Genomic DNA, 15,917 nt, shown 5'->3' with positions numbered 1-15,917 from the left:
CAGGAAATCATAGTTTGTGCCTTTCTAAGTAAAATGTTTAAAGCTCAACGAGTGTCCCGCCATGACATTTTATCTAATCTCTCCCAAATGTTTACAGGATTCCTGTGTCAATGTGTGAATGCGCACATTATGAGTGTGGGAAATGAACGCTCCATACACAATATACAGTTTCCCTCTGTTAAAGCATCTGTTCATTTTTCGAGGCTGCAAATGAAGAAAATGTCACCAAATAATTTGGAGGGTTAGAATAACGCAATCGCAATTTGGGGACTTATTGGCTCCTGCTTTCAAAATGCACTTTGTCTTAATTAAATGTACACACAGATGACAGTTACTGGACATATATGCATGGATGAGATGTGAAAAAAGTGGCCAGACCGGATGGTCGGAGTTGTAAAATGTCATGTTACTCTGTGTGTACTCGTCACCTGATGGCAGACCATTTATCACCTTTTTCAAAAGACTTTGGACCTACAAAACAGACAGCACATTTCCACCACATTCTCGTCTCAACAGCAGAGAAGAAAACACTGGGAAAGGTTCAACTTTGTTTTGTTTGAGATACAGCAGTTTATTCGTGTAGTTTGACACTACATCATAATTAACATTTTGATCATACATACAATTTTATTCACATTATAAAGCTACCCAAAAGATGGCACGCTACAAAGCATTTTTACACGATAGAAAATTCCAATCAGTACAGCACAATAGGTTTTGTGTCTATTGTCACTTTTTTCCTTCCTGAGTCACTCAGCAACACGGCGATATCCGGTGGAATGCATTTTAGTATTATTTGACATTATTTACACATTTTATTTTGAGTGTGTGTGTGTGTGTGTGTGTGTGTGTGTGTGTGTGTGTGTGTGTGTGTGTGTGTGTGTGTGTGTGTGTGTGTGTGTGTGTGTGTGTGTTTGGAGAGGGCGATGAGTACTGGACAGATTCAAATTTATTGTTTGGTTTGATTGATTTAAGATTGTCATTTCCACTTGTTTGCACGGATTACGATGTATTGGGGATATCGTACGGTATTTTTATTTTTTGCCATCATTTACTCATGTTTTTTTCAAGTTCTACAAGTATTTGTAGTGTTTTCGAAGTTGGGGTACACGATACCGTCGGAAGTCGACTTCATTTCCCACAATGCATCTGGCCGTCATCTTTCGAAACCGCTTTCGAGGCATTTTTTTCAGACAAACGTGGACATGGATTGTGTTTCAAGTATTAAGCCTTTCTATGTATTTTTGACTTGAGATTAATGGAACGTATCTCACTATGACTTTGTGATCCGAATGGAGAAGTGGAACCACGACACGCGTGTAAAAAAAAAAAAAGACACGAAAACGGAAGTTTGGAGCCAGCGGTAAATATTTGAGCCAAATGTTTTCAGACTTATTTTGAGATTTGAGTGACAAGTTTTACCAGGTGGATATTTCCCCTTTTCTGTCAGCCGTAGCAGTTTTTGTTTGTGCTTTGTCAGGACAAGAAAGAAAGGAAGGAAGTACTTTTGGTCACGAGTGAAAGGCTTGATTATTCATCTTTACATTGTCTGGAAGCGTTAAAAGCCAAGTCACCCGATCTATTAATCATATCAAGGAGGAGGAGAATGGATACGTAATCCTGACTTGGAAGCTCCTCCTATGATGTAGGCTCTCAACAATTTCATTTCATGTTTTTTTTTTTTAATTTTATTTCACTATTCCATCAAGTCACTTCGGATTCGTTTGAACGGGGTTGGGACCCACTGTGATTTCATTTTATGCTTAATGCAGCAGATTTTCGTCAAAGCTTACTGAGGTGGATGTTCCTCTTTTAGTGCCACTCTTGTATATTTGTAAATAGAACAAGGTCTAAATTGTAAATAAAGACACTTGAATCACCAGCAAGTCATCATGGAGCCATGTACCCCGGTGGAGAGAGAGATAAGGACCTTGTCACTTTGCCGGCGTTTGTGTTATGCCGTCGGGCATTTTCTCAATGACTTGTGCGCCTCGATGTGGTTCACCTATCTGTTGGTCTACCTGCACTCGGTCCTGGGTCTTCGGAGCACCTTTGCTGGAGTGCTGCTGCTCATCGGACAGGTGGCAGATGGAGTGTGCACTCCGATCATTGGATACGAATCTGACAGAAGTCCCTCCATGAGACACGGCAAGAGAAAAAGCTGGCATTTGTTGGGTGAGTTCATCAGCATTTATTCCTTTACTTCTGTGCTGAAGGAGCAAAAAAAAAGGCCACAATAGGAAGCAAGAGTATGCAGAATATTTTTTCAAGCTATGGATTTTCAAAAAATCTCCATTGCATGCATAAACCATGCAATCAATAAGATATTACAATTAAAGATATAAAGCTGTTCAGTAAATAGTAGATGGATGGAAATGTATCCAATTGTTTTCCAATGCCAGGCAACAACACGCTGGCGGCCCCAGGCTCACGCAGCTTTGGCCTCGGCACTTCCCTCAATTCATTTTTGAGAATTTCCAAAAAGTTTGCAGGATCAATTTTAAACAGTAATAACACAGTACACCAGTAGATGGCAATACTATATGTGCCACGGTGGCAAGGTACCTATTATTTAAAAATGTTCTTTTCGAGCGTGGCGTCATCGTGATGGCAAACAAACACGAGAGGCTGACGGAACGATTTAGTGCCATTTTTTTTCTTCCCCCCAACAATGGCACAGCGGCCGGCACGTCTCATTTCGTATTTCCTGCTAGGCTGCTCGTCAGCACTTCCCAATATGAGCACTCTTCCAGTGTTGTCTTTCCGCTGTGCCTATGTATACCAGGTTACATCCTAGTTCTAAGGAAAAGCCATATAAGAAGAATTTGACACAATTGTGGCCTGCAAAAAAAACTACAATCAGATCAAATTGAGCATATGCATCAATTGAGCATATTCTACCCACCAATGTCAATTTGTTTGAGCCTAAATTCGTTTCATTGTATCATACGTAGTGGTCCAATAAATAGTATCTAAGGGAAATTAGTTTTGAATAAACTTGATTTTGAAAATCCTAACATCTCCAAATATTTTAAAAGATGCAACCCAATCTTCAAAGTCTTGACAAATGTTCAATTGCCGCAATGCTCGTGACATGGCACGCTTTCCTTTTTTTTTTTTTTTTGCCTTCTCAGAATGAGTTTTTTTGTCATGTGCAAACCTGTTTTTTGTGTTGTTTGTTAAAAAAGCTCATTGCACATGGCTTGTTTTCCCAGAAAATTCCTAACAAACAAAATCTCATAGAATACAGTTGAATGAATTGTTGCTGACCTTAAAAGCTCCAACTGCTTCAGGGTGCTTATCGAACTTGGCCATACAGCACAATAATGTAAAGTCAGATGACTGCGCTTTGATACTCTGCCCCCGTGATATCGATCCTAACCTTGATTTAAAACATTGAGCAGTGTTTTTTTTTTTTTTTTTAATCAGATCTTTGGCTTCTCATAATGACTTTTCTCCTGAATAGCACTTAACACTTAAGTCAAACACCAGATGGATTTTGTTTCTTCTTTCAAACAATGACTAAAATAGTAATTGACAAGGGCAATATTCCATTTCTCCCGGCAGGAACCATCTGTGTTATCCTGTCTTTCCCGTTCATTTTCAATCCCTGCCTGGCCTGCTCAGCAAACACTCCCCAATGGGCCAAGGTGGTCTACTTTGCCCCCTTCATCGTCATCTTCCAGTTTGGCTGGGCGGCCACTCAGATCTCTCACCTCTCCCTCATCCCAGAGCTGGTGTCCAGCGAGAGCGCCAAGGTGGAGCTCACCGCGTACAGGTGACGGACAATCATCTATCTTTTAAGAGGCACAAAAGTGAACCTGCCAGCACAATCTTCCATTATTTGGGGTTAATCATTCACTTTCATTCGGTCCGTAGCTGCTGCTCGTGCAGGTCATGTTGCAACCTGATTGGTGACTACCATTCAATCACACCCTATAAATAAATCCAACATTTCATTTGTCAGCATTTTGCAAACCAGATGATTTGATGAATATATTCTAAATGTCATCTTTTTACCTCCATTCTCATCCTTCGTTTGGAAACAGTAGTCCAAAATAGACAGCCCACATGAGCTGAGATGTCAAAGCATCTGTTTTGAAACTAAAGCGCATTTTTTTGGTTTTGTCTCTTGGGCAGGTATGCCTTCACCGTGATGTCTAACATCACGGTGTACACCGTGGCCTTTCTGCTCTTTCACTTTCTGGCTCAAGAGGATATGACGGACAACTTGGGCTCGGCGGACATTCCTCTCTTTCGGGTAAGATTGGAGAGGCACCTTTTGGACTTCATCTGGAAGGTGCTTCGTAATACAAATGGCGCTATATTGACCCGCAGATGCTGTCTCTCATCGTACTGGGTGTCGGAGCAGTGTTCTCGTTCATATTTCACGTTGGCACAAAGGAGAGGTCGGGAGAGGATCTCCTGCTCCCACCTTCCCCCGATGAGAACGCAGCGCCTGTCCGAGTGTTGCAGTGGAAACATTGGCTAAAAGAGCCTTCTTTCTACCAGGTGACACACCTTGCACTCATATTTACAAATAGTAAACATGATCATTTGTCACTTTTTCTCCAAAATGTAAATAGCCCAAGTCGTAGATGAATTTAGTTTGATCTTTGTTTTGCTCACTTGAGTTCCCTCATGATTTCAGCCTTTACCTAAAATCACCTGGAGGCAAAACCACAGCAATGTATTTGAAATCACAAGGCAATGGCGTCTCAGGGCACGGCAGGAGGGATGACGAGGGAGTGACAGGGAGGCCCGAAGGGGATTCTCTATCACATGAGCACTTTGAATGTTGACTTTTCCTCAAGGTCACAAAGACGCTCGCCATATGTACATTAACCAGCAGTTTTACTCATTTGATTTCATTTAATTCTTTGCGACAACAAAATGGTTGGCAACTTTTAAAACTGTTGGCGATGCCTGGTGAACCAACGTCTTTGCGACCTTGAATGAACCCTAACAAATAAAAGAGAACATTCAGGGCCTGCCCTTTTTTATTCATCCCTGCATTATATCTTCAAATGTATCATCAACAAATACAGGTTTGACGTTACAAGCAGCGTACAATATAATATGATCTTTATTTCAGAAGCAAATGTGACCATTTATAGATTTGATGTAGTGCTATTTGGTACGCCGCAGTACCACACAGTACATACTTAATTGTGTAAAGAGCTTTCCCTAAAAGGATGAGATTAATGAATTTCAATCATGCAGCTGTATTTAAGGTTTTTTTTTTTAGGTCAGAATGAAGCATTGACATGGAGGCTCCAAAGTGATTTTTTTTTTTAAATCCCTGGCAGCACTCCGTCACAAGGTCAAGTGATCCTATTAAATGATTTTTGTCAGCACAGTGGTGCCAGTCAGTCATTCGGATTGGACATTTGAAAAACCACCATTGAAAAAGAAAGCAACGTGACTGATTATCATTGGCATGCCTTTTCCTCCAAGATGGCCTTTCTCTACATGTGCACGCGACTTATCGTCAACCTGTCCCAGACGTACATCTCCGTTTACCTCACCAACTCACTGATGCTACCAAAGGCAAGTCAGAGACGGACGGCGCCGCCACGCCACGCCGTGCAATTTGTGTCTAACGTGTTCCTTGATGTCCAACAGAAGTACATTGCCATCATACCGCTGGTGATGTACGTCAGCGGCTTCGTTTGCTCGCTGACCATGAAGCCAATCAGCAAGCTCGTAGGCATCGGTGTGAGTAATGATGCCGACTTACTCACAATACCTTACGTCGTCATGTGACCAATGTGCAACTGTACTTTTCAGATGATGTATTTTGTGGGCCTGCTGATGGTGATGGCCTTTGCCCTTTGGGTGTTTTTTGACAAAACAATGGGAGCTGAAAGCATCTACGGGGCGGCCGTGTTGCTAGGAGCCGGCTCGGCCGTCATCCTCGTCATGTCTCTCTCTATGACCGCCAAACTCATTGGAGAGCAAACGGTAAGCTCGAAAACTGTTCAGCTTGTTGAGAAAGATAAGCAGAATTTGTCCTGCTGAGTCATGCCCGGACTTTTTTTTTCTTTGCTCTGTCATGGTGAGGCTTATGTAAACAAGCAAAAATTTTTTATGGTGTCTTTGGTTTGTCAGCAAAGCGGAGCCTTCGTTTATGGATCGATGAGCCTCACAGACAAGGTGGCCAACGGCGTGGGTGTCATTATCATTCAGAGTATCAGACCGTGCAGGTAAACATCACTGAAATGCTCATGTTAGGTATTGTAGAAACTGCTTCATTCCATTTCATATGCGTTACATTTAAAAACAAAACGATAGCATTCACTCAAATGTATTATTTAGTCAATGAGTCCACTCATTTCTAATGTTTATCCTCAACGGGCCAAGTAAGAACTGACTACAATAAGTCCACTGTAATATTGTCAAAGGGGTTTTGGCAGTGACTCAAAGTTTGTGTTTTATTAAGTTTGCTTTTTATAATGAACAGGGTAATTGTACCTGTGGCACTCTACTGCCATCGTCAGGCCAACATGAGCAAAACAGTTAAATGTGGGCAGATATTTTGATTTGTTTTAATATTTAATTGTAAGGAGATAAATGACTGTATTACTTACTTCCTGGTTATTTTAAAATCTTACTTTAGGGGGTTTCACTTTTCCATAAGGATTTTGCTGTCCTCTAACATAGATGCCCAACTCATCCGTTTTCTCTTTTTTTCTCATCCATAGCACAGAGGCATGCTGCTCGGAGTGTATTTGGTTTTATCGTGACGTCATGGCAACGGTAACGGGAGGCGTGGCGGTGGCTGCTGCACTTGGCCTCTTAACCATTCTCATTTGGCCTCTCAAGACCAGGAAATATGAATGATGGATTATTAGCAGGGTTCCTAAACTATGCTTTGAGATTGTGAAACGAAAAAAGTGTTGAATGCATGGCATGCTATTCTATTCATTCTAAATGACATTTGCACACAATTTACTTGTTGTTTTGTTGAAATATTTTGGTTTTAATGTCAAAGCCATGCATAATGAATATAGATAGCTACTCAAACTCACCAACACTATGCAACGTAATCCTGAGGACACTAAACAACATTGTTGTGTAGTACAGGAGATTTTTGTTTTAGGAAGTTTTAAGTAAGCTTGAAGTCAGTTTAGATGTGGTACAGTACATATTTCATGATATTTAACTATTTTCCGGAGTTGACTGGGAGAAATGTGTGTGGCATCCATTTTAAATGAGGTGAAATGATGGTCCTTGTCGTATAAAAAGGGCAACACAGAAAACAATTGAGTGATCAAACAATAAAAAAAAAAATGAATACAATCTCAACAATACTCTGTGTGTGATTGAATATTTCTTTTTTTTGGTATGTTATCACTTGCCAAAAGACAGGAAATTAAAAAATGAAGACAATATGTTACAAAATATAAATATCTGTATGAATATCCCCAGAAAATACTCAATGGAAGTTTGTCTATTTTTTTTTCATTATAATATGTGTAGTTGTCATCACGTACTTTTGAGTAACTTGACTCGCATAGCAATAGTGACTCCTGGCGCTAGAACACATGCAATGTTGCGGGTGTTATGCGGCCTGCCGACCTGATCACCGCGGAGCGTGTAGACATCGAGACTCATTTAGTCCCAAGCTGCTGCGCAAAACGCAAGCAAGCGCTGCAAGTGGACAAACGCACAACTATTATTTTTTTCCCCCCCCACTTCAAATGACATTAATGCCAAAACTACGCTGTAAAGATATCTCGACAAAAGTGAATTCTTTTTGCTTTTAGGCAACTGTTGAACTTTTTTTCTTTTCTTTTTTTTCTGCAAGCAAGGACGGCCAGGATTTTTTATTTTTTTGCCTTCCAGCGGTCCTCAGGTAGGCGATTCCATTCAAAAGGTGACCATTGTCTTGTTAAAAGCTAAAGATATATAGATGCAGTGAAAGCATCATAAAATACTCAAGTGATATGACGTGAATGCCATTCTTAACCTCTCTCAAATAAGAAGAGCAATTAATTGACTGTCAACGAGAACAAGACAATTCAACTTTAACAATGACATGTTTGGGTGCAGTGGAAGTGATTAAGGGTGAAAACATTTCATGGGATCTTCCCAATGTTTTTTGCAGTATTTCTCGCTGCAAATACACTTTTGCAAAAAAAGTTGTTGGGTTTTTTTTGGGGGGGGGGTGTCATTATACGTTCCAGGTTTTTTTTCCTCTATCTGTGACTATGAAAACAGAAATACTCAAGTTACCAGATATTATTATATCCATTTCTTGAGTAAGTCTCAAGATTTGACATGCCTTCTGTTCAGACTGAGACAAAATAACCTTGGGCTCAGAACACCTGCAAATAAGCACAACATTGGTGTTATCTATCTATTTATTTATATACACACACATATATGAATATACATTAATATATATATATATATATATATATATATATATATATATATATATATATATATATATATATATATATATATATATATATATATATATATAGTTCGAGTCGTAGCTCACAAGAGGAAGGGGCTTAACTGTTTGTGTTTTTGACAGATGGGAGACATGTGACTATATGAGTGGAATTCCATTAGTGGCGACAAATGTCAGTTTCTCTTGCCGTGGTGCTCAGGCTAAACCTGGTTGGCGTCCGACCTGACCTCATCACATAACATATATATGTCACTCAACAAGCGCTGGGGTCAGTGTTATCATTCCGTACAAATACTTAATGATTTACAGTCTGTGGAATTTGGTGCAATGAGTCAAATAGGCTTCCCACGTTATTATTTCAATATTATATTTGCCCAAAAAGAAGGATTGATGACAAGAAAGTACTTTGCACAACCTGCTTGCACCTGCATTTCTTTCTTTTTGTCTCTTTAGTATGGCGACGTGACACACAGAGGAGCTCTTGTTCGGTACTCCCAAGACAGTTCCCAATTTTCTTTTTTTTTTCCCTTTTTTGAACTCTGACTCCATGACAACAGTGTTCCTGTGAGAAGCCCTGACTTTTGCCCCTCCTGCTCCCCAAACAATGGCAGGCAGTAAGCACAGGAGGGGAATGTTGGACGTACACAGAGGAATGATAGGAGGGTGTCTGGGGCGGATGGATGGAGGCTCTCAGGCGAGACCTCCTCCGTCCCATAGAGAAGGAAGAATTACGGCCGTGTACACCCTGAATATGTCCAGCCTAAATTCAGGCGCTTGTGTTTACAGTGGCAGACATGACTTTGTGTTTCTCTTGCAGCCTATTTTGGCTGAGCAAATTGGAGAGTTACGTTTCAGAAGTCAAAGAATGGCTATTGTTCACACGGGGCCTTGCCCCCTCGTAAGAGTTTTAGCAGAAGAAAAAGCAAATGAGTTGAGGGCGGAAAGTGAAGTCTTCAAGGCCCGGAGATTGCGGGGGTAGCAGAAAGACTCCGACTGGCCGCGATGACTCAAAAAATGGACGTATTGTTTGGCTGAGCTCCCCGTTTGCCCTGGTACAGACATCGCCACGCTGGTTCTGATTTTACTCCTTCAAAGCTGAGGTCATGGCACTCATTTTTTTTCCTCTGATAATGAGAAAAAGCAGGTCTGAACTAGTTTGTGATAAGATTGTAAAAAGCTTTTTCTGCCCCCAATAAAACAACATTTACAACAGCAATAAGATGAGATAGACAAGGTACCATATGGCCTCAATTTGTCTGCATTTATTTTGGACAAAAATAAAAAGTAGACAGAGAAATGTGCTGACCTAAATGCTGCTGTCAATAATCTTGCAGAAGTTGAAGTGGGAGCTTGAGATTTTTTCTTGTTCAATGTATCAGTAATTCATGATTTAATTTTTATTTATTTATATAGTTTTTTAAAATATTTCTTTTTTCAAAATATTTTTCAAAATATTTTTGATATTTTTTTCAAGGTGAGCCATTTGATTTCAGATGGGGTTCCAACAATTATTACCTCGTTTGCGTTACTGCCTCATTACGAAGGCCAGTCACGCCCATCTTGTCCATATCAACGGTGAAGTCATATCAGTGCTCTGCTTTACTCTGCTCTGCTCACATTTGAATTTGCTCTCTTTGTAGAGATGTTTGACAAACAGCCCTATGAGAGTCCACCTGTGTACACCCCACCATCCAATAACGGCTTTGGAGCAGCGGGCAGCTTCCACGCTCCTCTGAGTGATTACAACGCTTACCCTCCGGCGCCGGGATCGTACTACATCGAGGACAAGCCGCAGCACTTCTACAAATGGTTGTCGCCTCCGGGGATCGTGAAGGCCATGATGGCTGTGGTCATCGTGCTGTGTTTGGCCATATTCGCCTGCGTGGCCTCCACTCTCATGTGGGACATGCAGTACGGGAACGGGATGGGCTACGGCTACGGATCCGGTTACCCCGGCGTCGGCAGCTACGGCTCGGGATACGGCGGCTTCGGCAGTCACGGAGGCTACAGCAACTACCAGGGCTCCTATATTTCCCCCTACTCGGCCAAAACGGCAATGATCGCCATGGCGGCCATCAACTTCATAGGGGTGCTGTCTTTCTTCATCGCCAGTTTCTCTAAAGCCAGCGCCACGCGCGGCCGAAAGTACTTCCTGATCCTTCTGATTGCCAGTATCATCATGGCTGTGCTGCAGGTAAGAGCCAGTCACTCACTCCAACTTCCATGAAAAAGAAAAATGAGACCAAAGTTTCATATATTAGCGGATGAAAGCAAAAATAACATCCCGACATGGGCACGCATTGGCCACAATGTGGCCTTGAGTGTTGCAATTAAGCTGTTAATGATTCACTTGACCTCACGTACGTATGTATTTAGTTGCTTGAACAACAGCAGCAACACGGAAATATTGCTTTGAAATACAAGCCAGCAAAACATGATCGAATGACTTTGATTGTCATTGTAACGTTTTCAAGTAAGCAAAAGGAAGAAACACCCACTTTCTGTTTCTGTTTGAGTTTTCTTTAGGTTTGCCTGTATGGCCTTCCGTTGCTTTTTGAGTTTCGTCTGGACAACACCTTGATAAAAGTGACTTGAGCGTCAATCAAGTGTTGTTTTACTGTACAAGAATGAAAGGTCCAAATAAAAGCATGCTGATATTTGAGATCAATCGGTAATCAAGTGTTCTATGTTCCAGGGCATCATCAACATAGTTTATATCGTTGGCGTGAACCCCATGGCCCAGGGAACATCCAATGTGATTTACAACCCCATGCTCATGATGTGCCAGAGCCTCTACCAGACGGGCTATTCGCAAATGGGGGGAGTGGGAGGCTTCCCTATATATAACCAGTACCTCTACCATTACTGCTTTGTGGACCCTCAAGAGGTTTGTAGGATTCTTTTCTTTATCTTTTCTGCTTATCTGTTGGACAAAGACATGCACAGTATGTATTTGATACACTTATTCCAGGTCAAACTGTTTTTGTGGGACATTTTATCTTTAAAACGTGTTTTCTGATTTGACTCCCATGTCAGATTTTTTTTTCTGATTTCCTATATATTTATTTTTAATGAATTGTTTTTTTAGGGAGTCGCAATGGTGTGCGGATTCCTGATGGTGATCGCCCTGGCCGTCGCCGCGTTCTTTGCACACAAAACCAGAGGCAAGATCTGGCGCTACGGCAAAAACAACATCTTGTGGGTGGAGCCTCTGATTGGCGGCAAGGCATCGGAGGGCCGAGATGTCGAGGACTGGGTGAGCCGTCCGTGCTCCCCGTTGTGTCACGTTGCACTGACCAATGGAAATCATATTTGACCTTATGTGACCCAAAGTTCTTAACTTTTCAATCTGTATTCAAGGCGACAGGGTCAGGGATTTTAATCCAGTCGTGCTGAAATAATCCACGACTTGTTTTGTTCTGACGAGGAGATGAAGTGAAAAAAAATGAATGACATATGCTCCCCAATATGAACCCGGACTGTTTAGCTTTGTGCCACGTGGTGGATTATTCTCCTCTTAGTTTTACAATGCAAAGTGAATAAGTAGGTATCTCATGACTTCTGTCATTATTTCTTCGCAATAAATGGAGATGCAGAAGATGATGAATGAAGCTCGGGTTTGCAACATAAATTGTTGTTGATCACACTCCCAGTGCTTCCTCTGATGAGTGACTTTGTTCACTCTCGGGGCTGTGAATGTTTGTTCACGGTCTACTACCTGGTTTCACTCAGATTAATCATTAGCTACCTGAGAAGATACCAAGCAAGCAGGTGGTTTCTACAGAGCTTTAAAAACAACACTCCCAAGAGAGAGAGAGAGAGAGAGAGACTCCTAGCTGAAATGGGGATTGATGATTGACTTGAGATGCGGCAATTTGTCACTCCTGGTTTTACAATCGGGACTCCAATTCTGGCCACAGCCCATTTGAAATGATCTTCTAGTGTCATTTCTCAATATGTCACTGGTGGTCATGATTGCCACGTGTCACCGCGTTGTGAGTCATCAGGCTGGCTTTGTCACTGGAGCAGCTCGCCGAGGATGACCTCACACACACACTGGCCTCATTCTGCTCAGCTTGGGCTGGGCTCCATTGTCTTTAATTGATGAGCTCATTAGTAGTGTCAGTGTGCAGCTCATAACAATGGCGGCGATTACTTGACTTGACTTGGCCATATTCGGATTCCGCAGCTTCTACTATTCATGGTAGCACTTGTTTACTTCTGCTCAGTCAGAGGGCATTTTTGGGATTTTTGCCTTCAAATAGAAATCCCACGCAGCTGCAAGGCAGGAAGCTGAACTCTGATTATTATTTTGGAGGGCTGGGCCCATGGCTGTCTTGGAGAAATGTACAATATTTCAAATAATATGTTTTCATAGAGAAAGGAACCTAGCTTTACAAGTCTTTGTGATGTTGATGTTGTTGCGGCGTGTGTTTTTTCCTTCCTGCGCAGGTGAACAATGTGGAGGAAAACCGCAGCATTCAAGACGCCCCGACCCTCCTGGTGTCGGAGAAAGGAGGTGGTCTGCTCAACGCTTCGGCAAACAGTGTCATCTCCTACGCTCCAGCCAAACTGGACGCCGGCTCTTTCAATGGGGACGCCTACGACAACAATGAGTGGGTCCATTGCGCAACCTCCAACATGTGACTAGTTATGAATCAAAACGTATCGCCCTACCCAAGATTGAGCTGTGCAGAGCTCTGACCTTTGAGCCAGTGGGAGATTATCTTTCCACTTGTTTTCCACCCGTGTTTATGGATTTTTTTAAATTATTTTTTTTCAAGTACAGCGTACGTACGTCAAATACATATTGCGTAGTCTTTACGATCATAATGCTGACAAACAAGCCACGATGGTTGTAAGCTTTTTCACAGTTCTGTCTTTATGTTATTGACTTTGCTCCTCTGCTGGTCTGCTTTTCCTTTTCTGTGGTCAGATACTCTGAGCGGACGATCTCACGGCCGTCAGAGGCAGTTTCCCACGGTGGGAGAACCAGCTCCAGTCCTTCAGAGGAGACGGGCAGAGGCCGCAAACCCTCGGCTAACCGGGCCAAGCGACGCAGACGGATCCCCGACATGGACGAGTCTCAGTACGAGACGGAGTACACCACGGGAGCCGAAACGGGCAACGAGCTGGATATGGAAGAGTGGGAGAGGTGAGACGTCAATCACGCGCTCGGGATTAGAGAGGTGCAAACATCATGTAGATTACACATTTTGCTCTTCTCTCCAGACTAGTCCTTAATTCGACGGGTTGAATAAAATGACTGTAGGATTAGAAAAGAAAAGTCTGTTTACGGCACACTAAAGCCAAAGTATTTGTTTGGAGAGGAACAGATGGATATAGATGACTATTTTTTATTTTCACTGGCACAAGTAAAAAAAAAAAAAAAAAGCTGCACTGTATGTTTGTTTGAGGATTAGTTAATCTTGTGCGGCATGCCGTTATATTCACGCATGAGGGAACTCGGCCAAAGGTACAAAGCAGTTGGCTTTATTGTTTGCATAGACCTCAAGTAGATATTCCAGAAAGTCACACGCACACACAAAGCTTTTTTTTCAAAGCCACCACAACTTGTTCCTTTTGGTCTTCCCTCCCAGCATGTACCCCAAGATCACATCCGACGAACAACGTCACAGCTATAAATCCGAGTTTGACGCCGACCTAAGAGTGTACAAACGCGTGTGTGCCGACATGGACGACATCAACGATCAGCTTAACAAACTGAGCAGGGAGTTGGACACACTCGATGACACCTCTGTTAAATATCAGGTAAGAGAGAAAATTTGATCATATAAATATTGGTTGGATGAAATTTCACACAAAGCAGAACAAACAAAATGTATCAACCAATATAGAGTCATTGTAACAGTTTGATGTCAAAATGAATTCACACCACAAATGTAACACAATTATTTTCTTCTTACTTCCTCAGGGTGTAGCAGAGGAATATAATCATCTGAAAGACTATAAGCGGGTAAGTCTGTGCTTTTAATTTTGCTTCTCGTTGTCGTCGAGCAGAATCCTCCCAAATCACCACCTTGTTGTTACTTTTCAGACACCAGAGTACCAGTCTAAGAAGAAAGAATGTCGCAGGCTGAGACACAAATTGTTCCACATCAAGCGCATGGTGAAGAACTACGACAAGAGCCACTCATAGACTTACGCCGTCTTGACGACGCTCTGCAAACACTCCAAAATGCTTGGCTCACTCTCGGCTACGCTCGGACCACAGTTACTGGCTTACTGGGAAAGACACTGACACTGTTCTCTGAAGAACACACTTGCACACAGGGAACATTTTGGATGTTGTAATGATGTCATTATAATTTACAATATGATTTCGATATGTTTTTATCTTCATTTCGTTTATGTGAGGCAACATACCCAAGTAGACAAATGACTCTTTGGTTGCCCATCGTTAATTAGAAAATACACATTATTGAGTAGAATATGTCACCTTTTAACCTTCATTAGGGTAACAATATTTTTATTTTTTTTCTAATTCAACTCCATGCTGAATACCAGCGTCAGTGAGACCAAAAAAAAAGTGCGCAATTTTTGACCACTTGTACTATAAATAATCTCAACATCTGTTTATTCTCCATGAATAGTTTAGTGGTGATTTGTGTTTTTATTCTCTGCGGGAGTCAAAGGATCAATTCTACAGTAATTAAGTATTGTCTGTATGGTTCTTGATTTCATCTTTCTATTGTAGTCACTTGTTCTTAAATAAGTAGTCATTTGAAATCTGCCAATTTGTGAAAAGAACAATGTCTCTGACTGATACCTATGCAAATATTTGTATAAAGTCACTTCAATGGCAATGAAAACGATTACGTTTGGTATTGTATGGATCAACTTAATGCATAATGTTACAATCAATTGTATATTTTTGAAATTGTATTTTTTTTTTAATTGTGGTCTGCCGTGTACCTGTACGTATGTTTTTCAAGAGCATTGTTGTCATCTGATAAACATTTCGTGAACCATTTATTTTTGTATACATTTTTTAAAGCTATTATAAACCTTTGTAACTGACAGGCTAAAAAAGTATTGAATTCATAAAACAATAAATGTTTCTAATTCTCTAAAAATGAATCCTTTTTGTTTTTTCAAACAAGGTCATGGGTGCGGCGGGCCGAATGGTTTTTCACACCCGCCATCATAATTACTAGGAGAGACCAACGACTCAAAGATGCCGAAGTGGAGCGATCGAAATGCTCCGTTGCTTCGTTTCATTGAGGCTTCAGTTCCTTCAATATATGGAAACGACGGACAAAGTAAAGCCGTAAGCTTGAGATGACCAAAAAATAATCAATTGTATTTGACTTTCATATTATTACGTGTCTACGATACCCTCGTTTTTATAGCATTAGTATCATTAGCATCATTAGTATCAGTCTTTCTGCTGATTTTAACGCTGTATGCTCTATGGTTTCACTTGTGGATGTATTTTCAGTAGTTGTATCAGATGAATTGCATCGAAGGTGCT

General features: G+C 41.4%; 2 protein-coding genes across 4 annotated transcripts; both read left to right on the top strand.

The window, feature by feature from the left end:
- Nucleotides 1-52: 52 nt before the first annotated feature.
- On the top strand, nt 53-7,301 carry mfsd12b (major facilitator superfamily domain containing 12b). Its single transcript, XM_085927495.1, has 9 exons — nt 53-2,175; nt 3,568-3,778; nt 4,141-4,261; nt 4,339-4,512; nt 5,458-5,550; nt 5,626-5,718; nt 5,791-5,964; nt 6,112-6,206; nt 6,705-7,301. The coding sequence occupies exons 1-9, from the start codon at nt 1,893-1,895 to the stop codon at nt 6,841-6,843; spliced, it is 1,383 nt and encodes a 460-aa protein (XP_085783621.1). The 5' UTR covers nt 53-1,892; the 3' UTR covers nt 6,844-7,301.
- Nucleotides 7,302-7,610: 309 nt separating this feature from the next.
- LOC147047636 (occludin) lies at nt 7,611-15,519 on the top strand. Of its 3 annotated transcripts, XM_085927325.1 has the most exons (10): nt 7,611-7,858; nt 8,546-8,690; nt 10,063-10,616; nt 11,118-11,309; nt 11,511-11,678; nt 12,875-13,038; nt 13,359-13,577; nt 14,023-14,194; nt 14,358-14,399; nt 14,481-15,519. In XM_085927325.1, the coding sequence occupies exons 2-10, from the start codon at nt 8,669-8,671 to the stop codon at nt 14,580-14,582; spliced, it is 1,635 nt and encodes a 544-aa protein (XP_085783451.1). In that variant the 5' UTR covers nt 7,611-7,858; nt 8,546-8,668; the 3' UTR covers nt 14,583-15,519. The 3 variants fall into 3 exon arrangements, with proteins under 3 accessions (XP_085783451.1, XP_085783453.1, XP_085783454.1); XM_085927327.1 differs by lacking the exon at nt 8,546-8,690; XM_085927328.1 differs by lacking the exon at nt 8,546-8,690 and having other exon boundaries at nt 7,611-7,879.
- Nucleotides 15,520-15,917: the final 398 nt, after the last annotated feature.

The sequence above is a fragment of the Syngnathus leptorhynchus genome, chromosome 13 (assembly GCF_054491065.1).
Source record: "Syngnathus leptorhynchus isolate UIUO chromosome 13, UIUO_Slep, whole genome shotgun sequence".
NCBI lineage: Eukaryota > Metazoa > Chordata > Actinopteri > Syngnathiformes > Syngnathidae > Syngnathus > Syngnathus leptorhynchus.
Note: the sequence above shows the minus strand (reverse complement) of the source record. Positions and strands in the feature narration are given on the sequence as shown.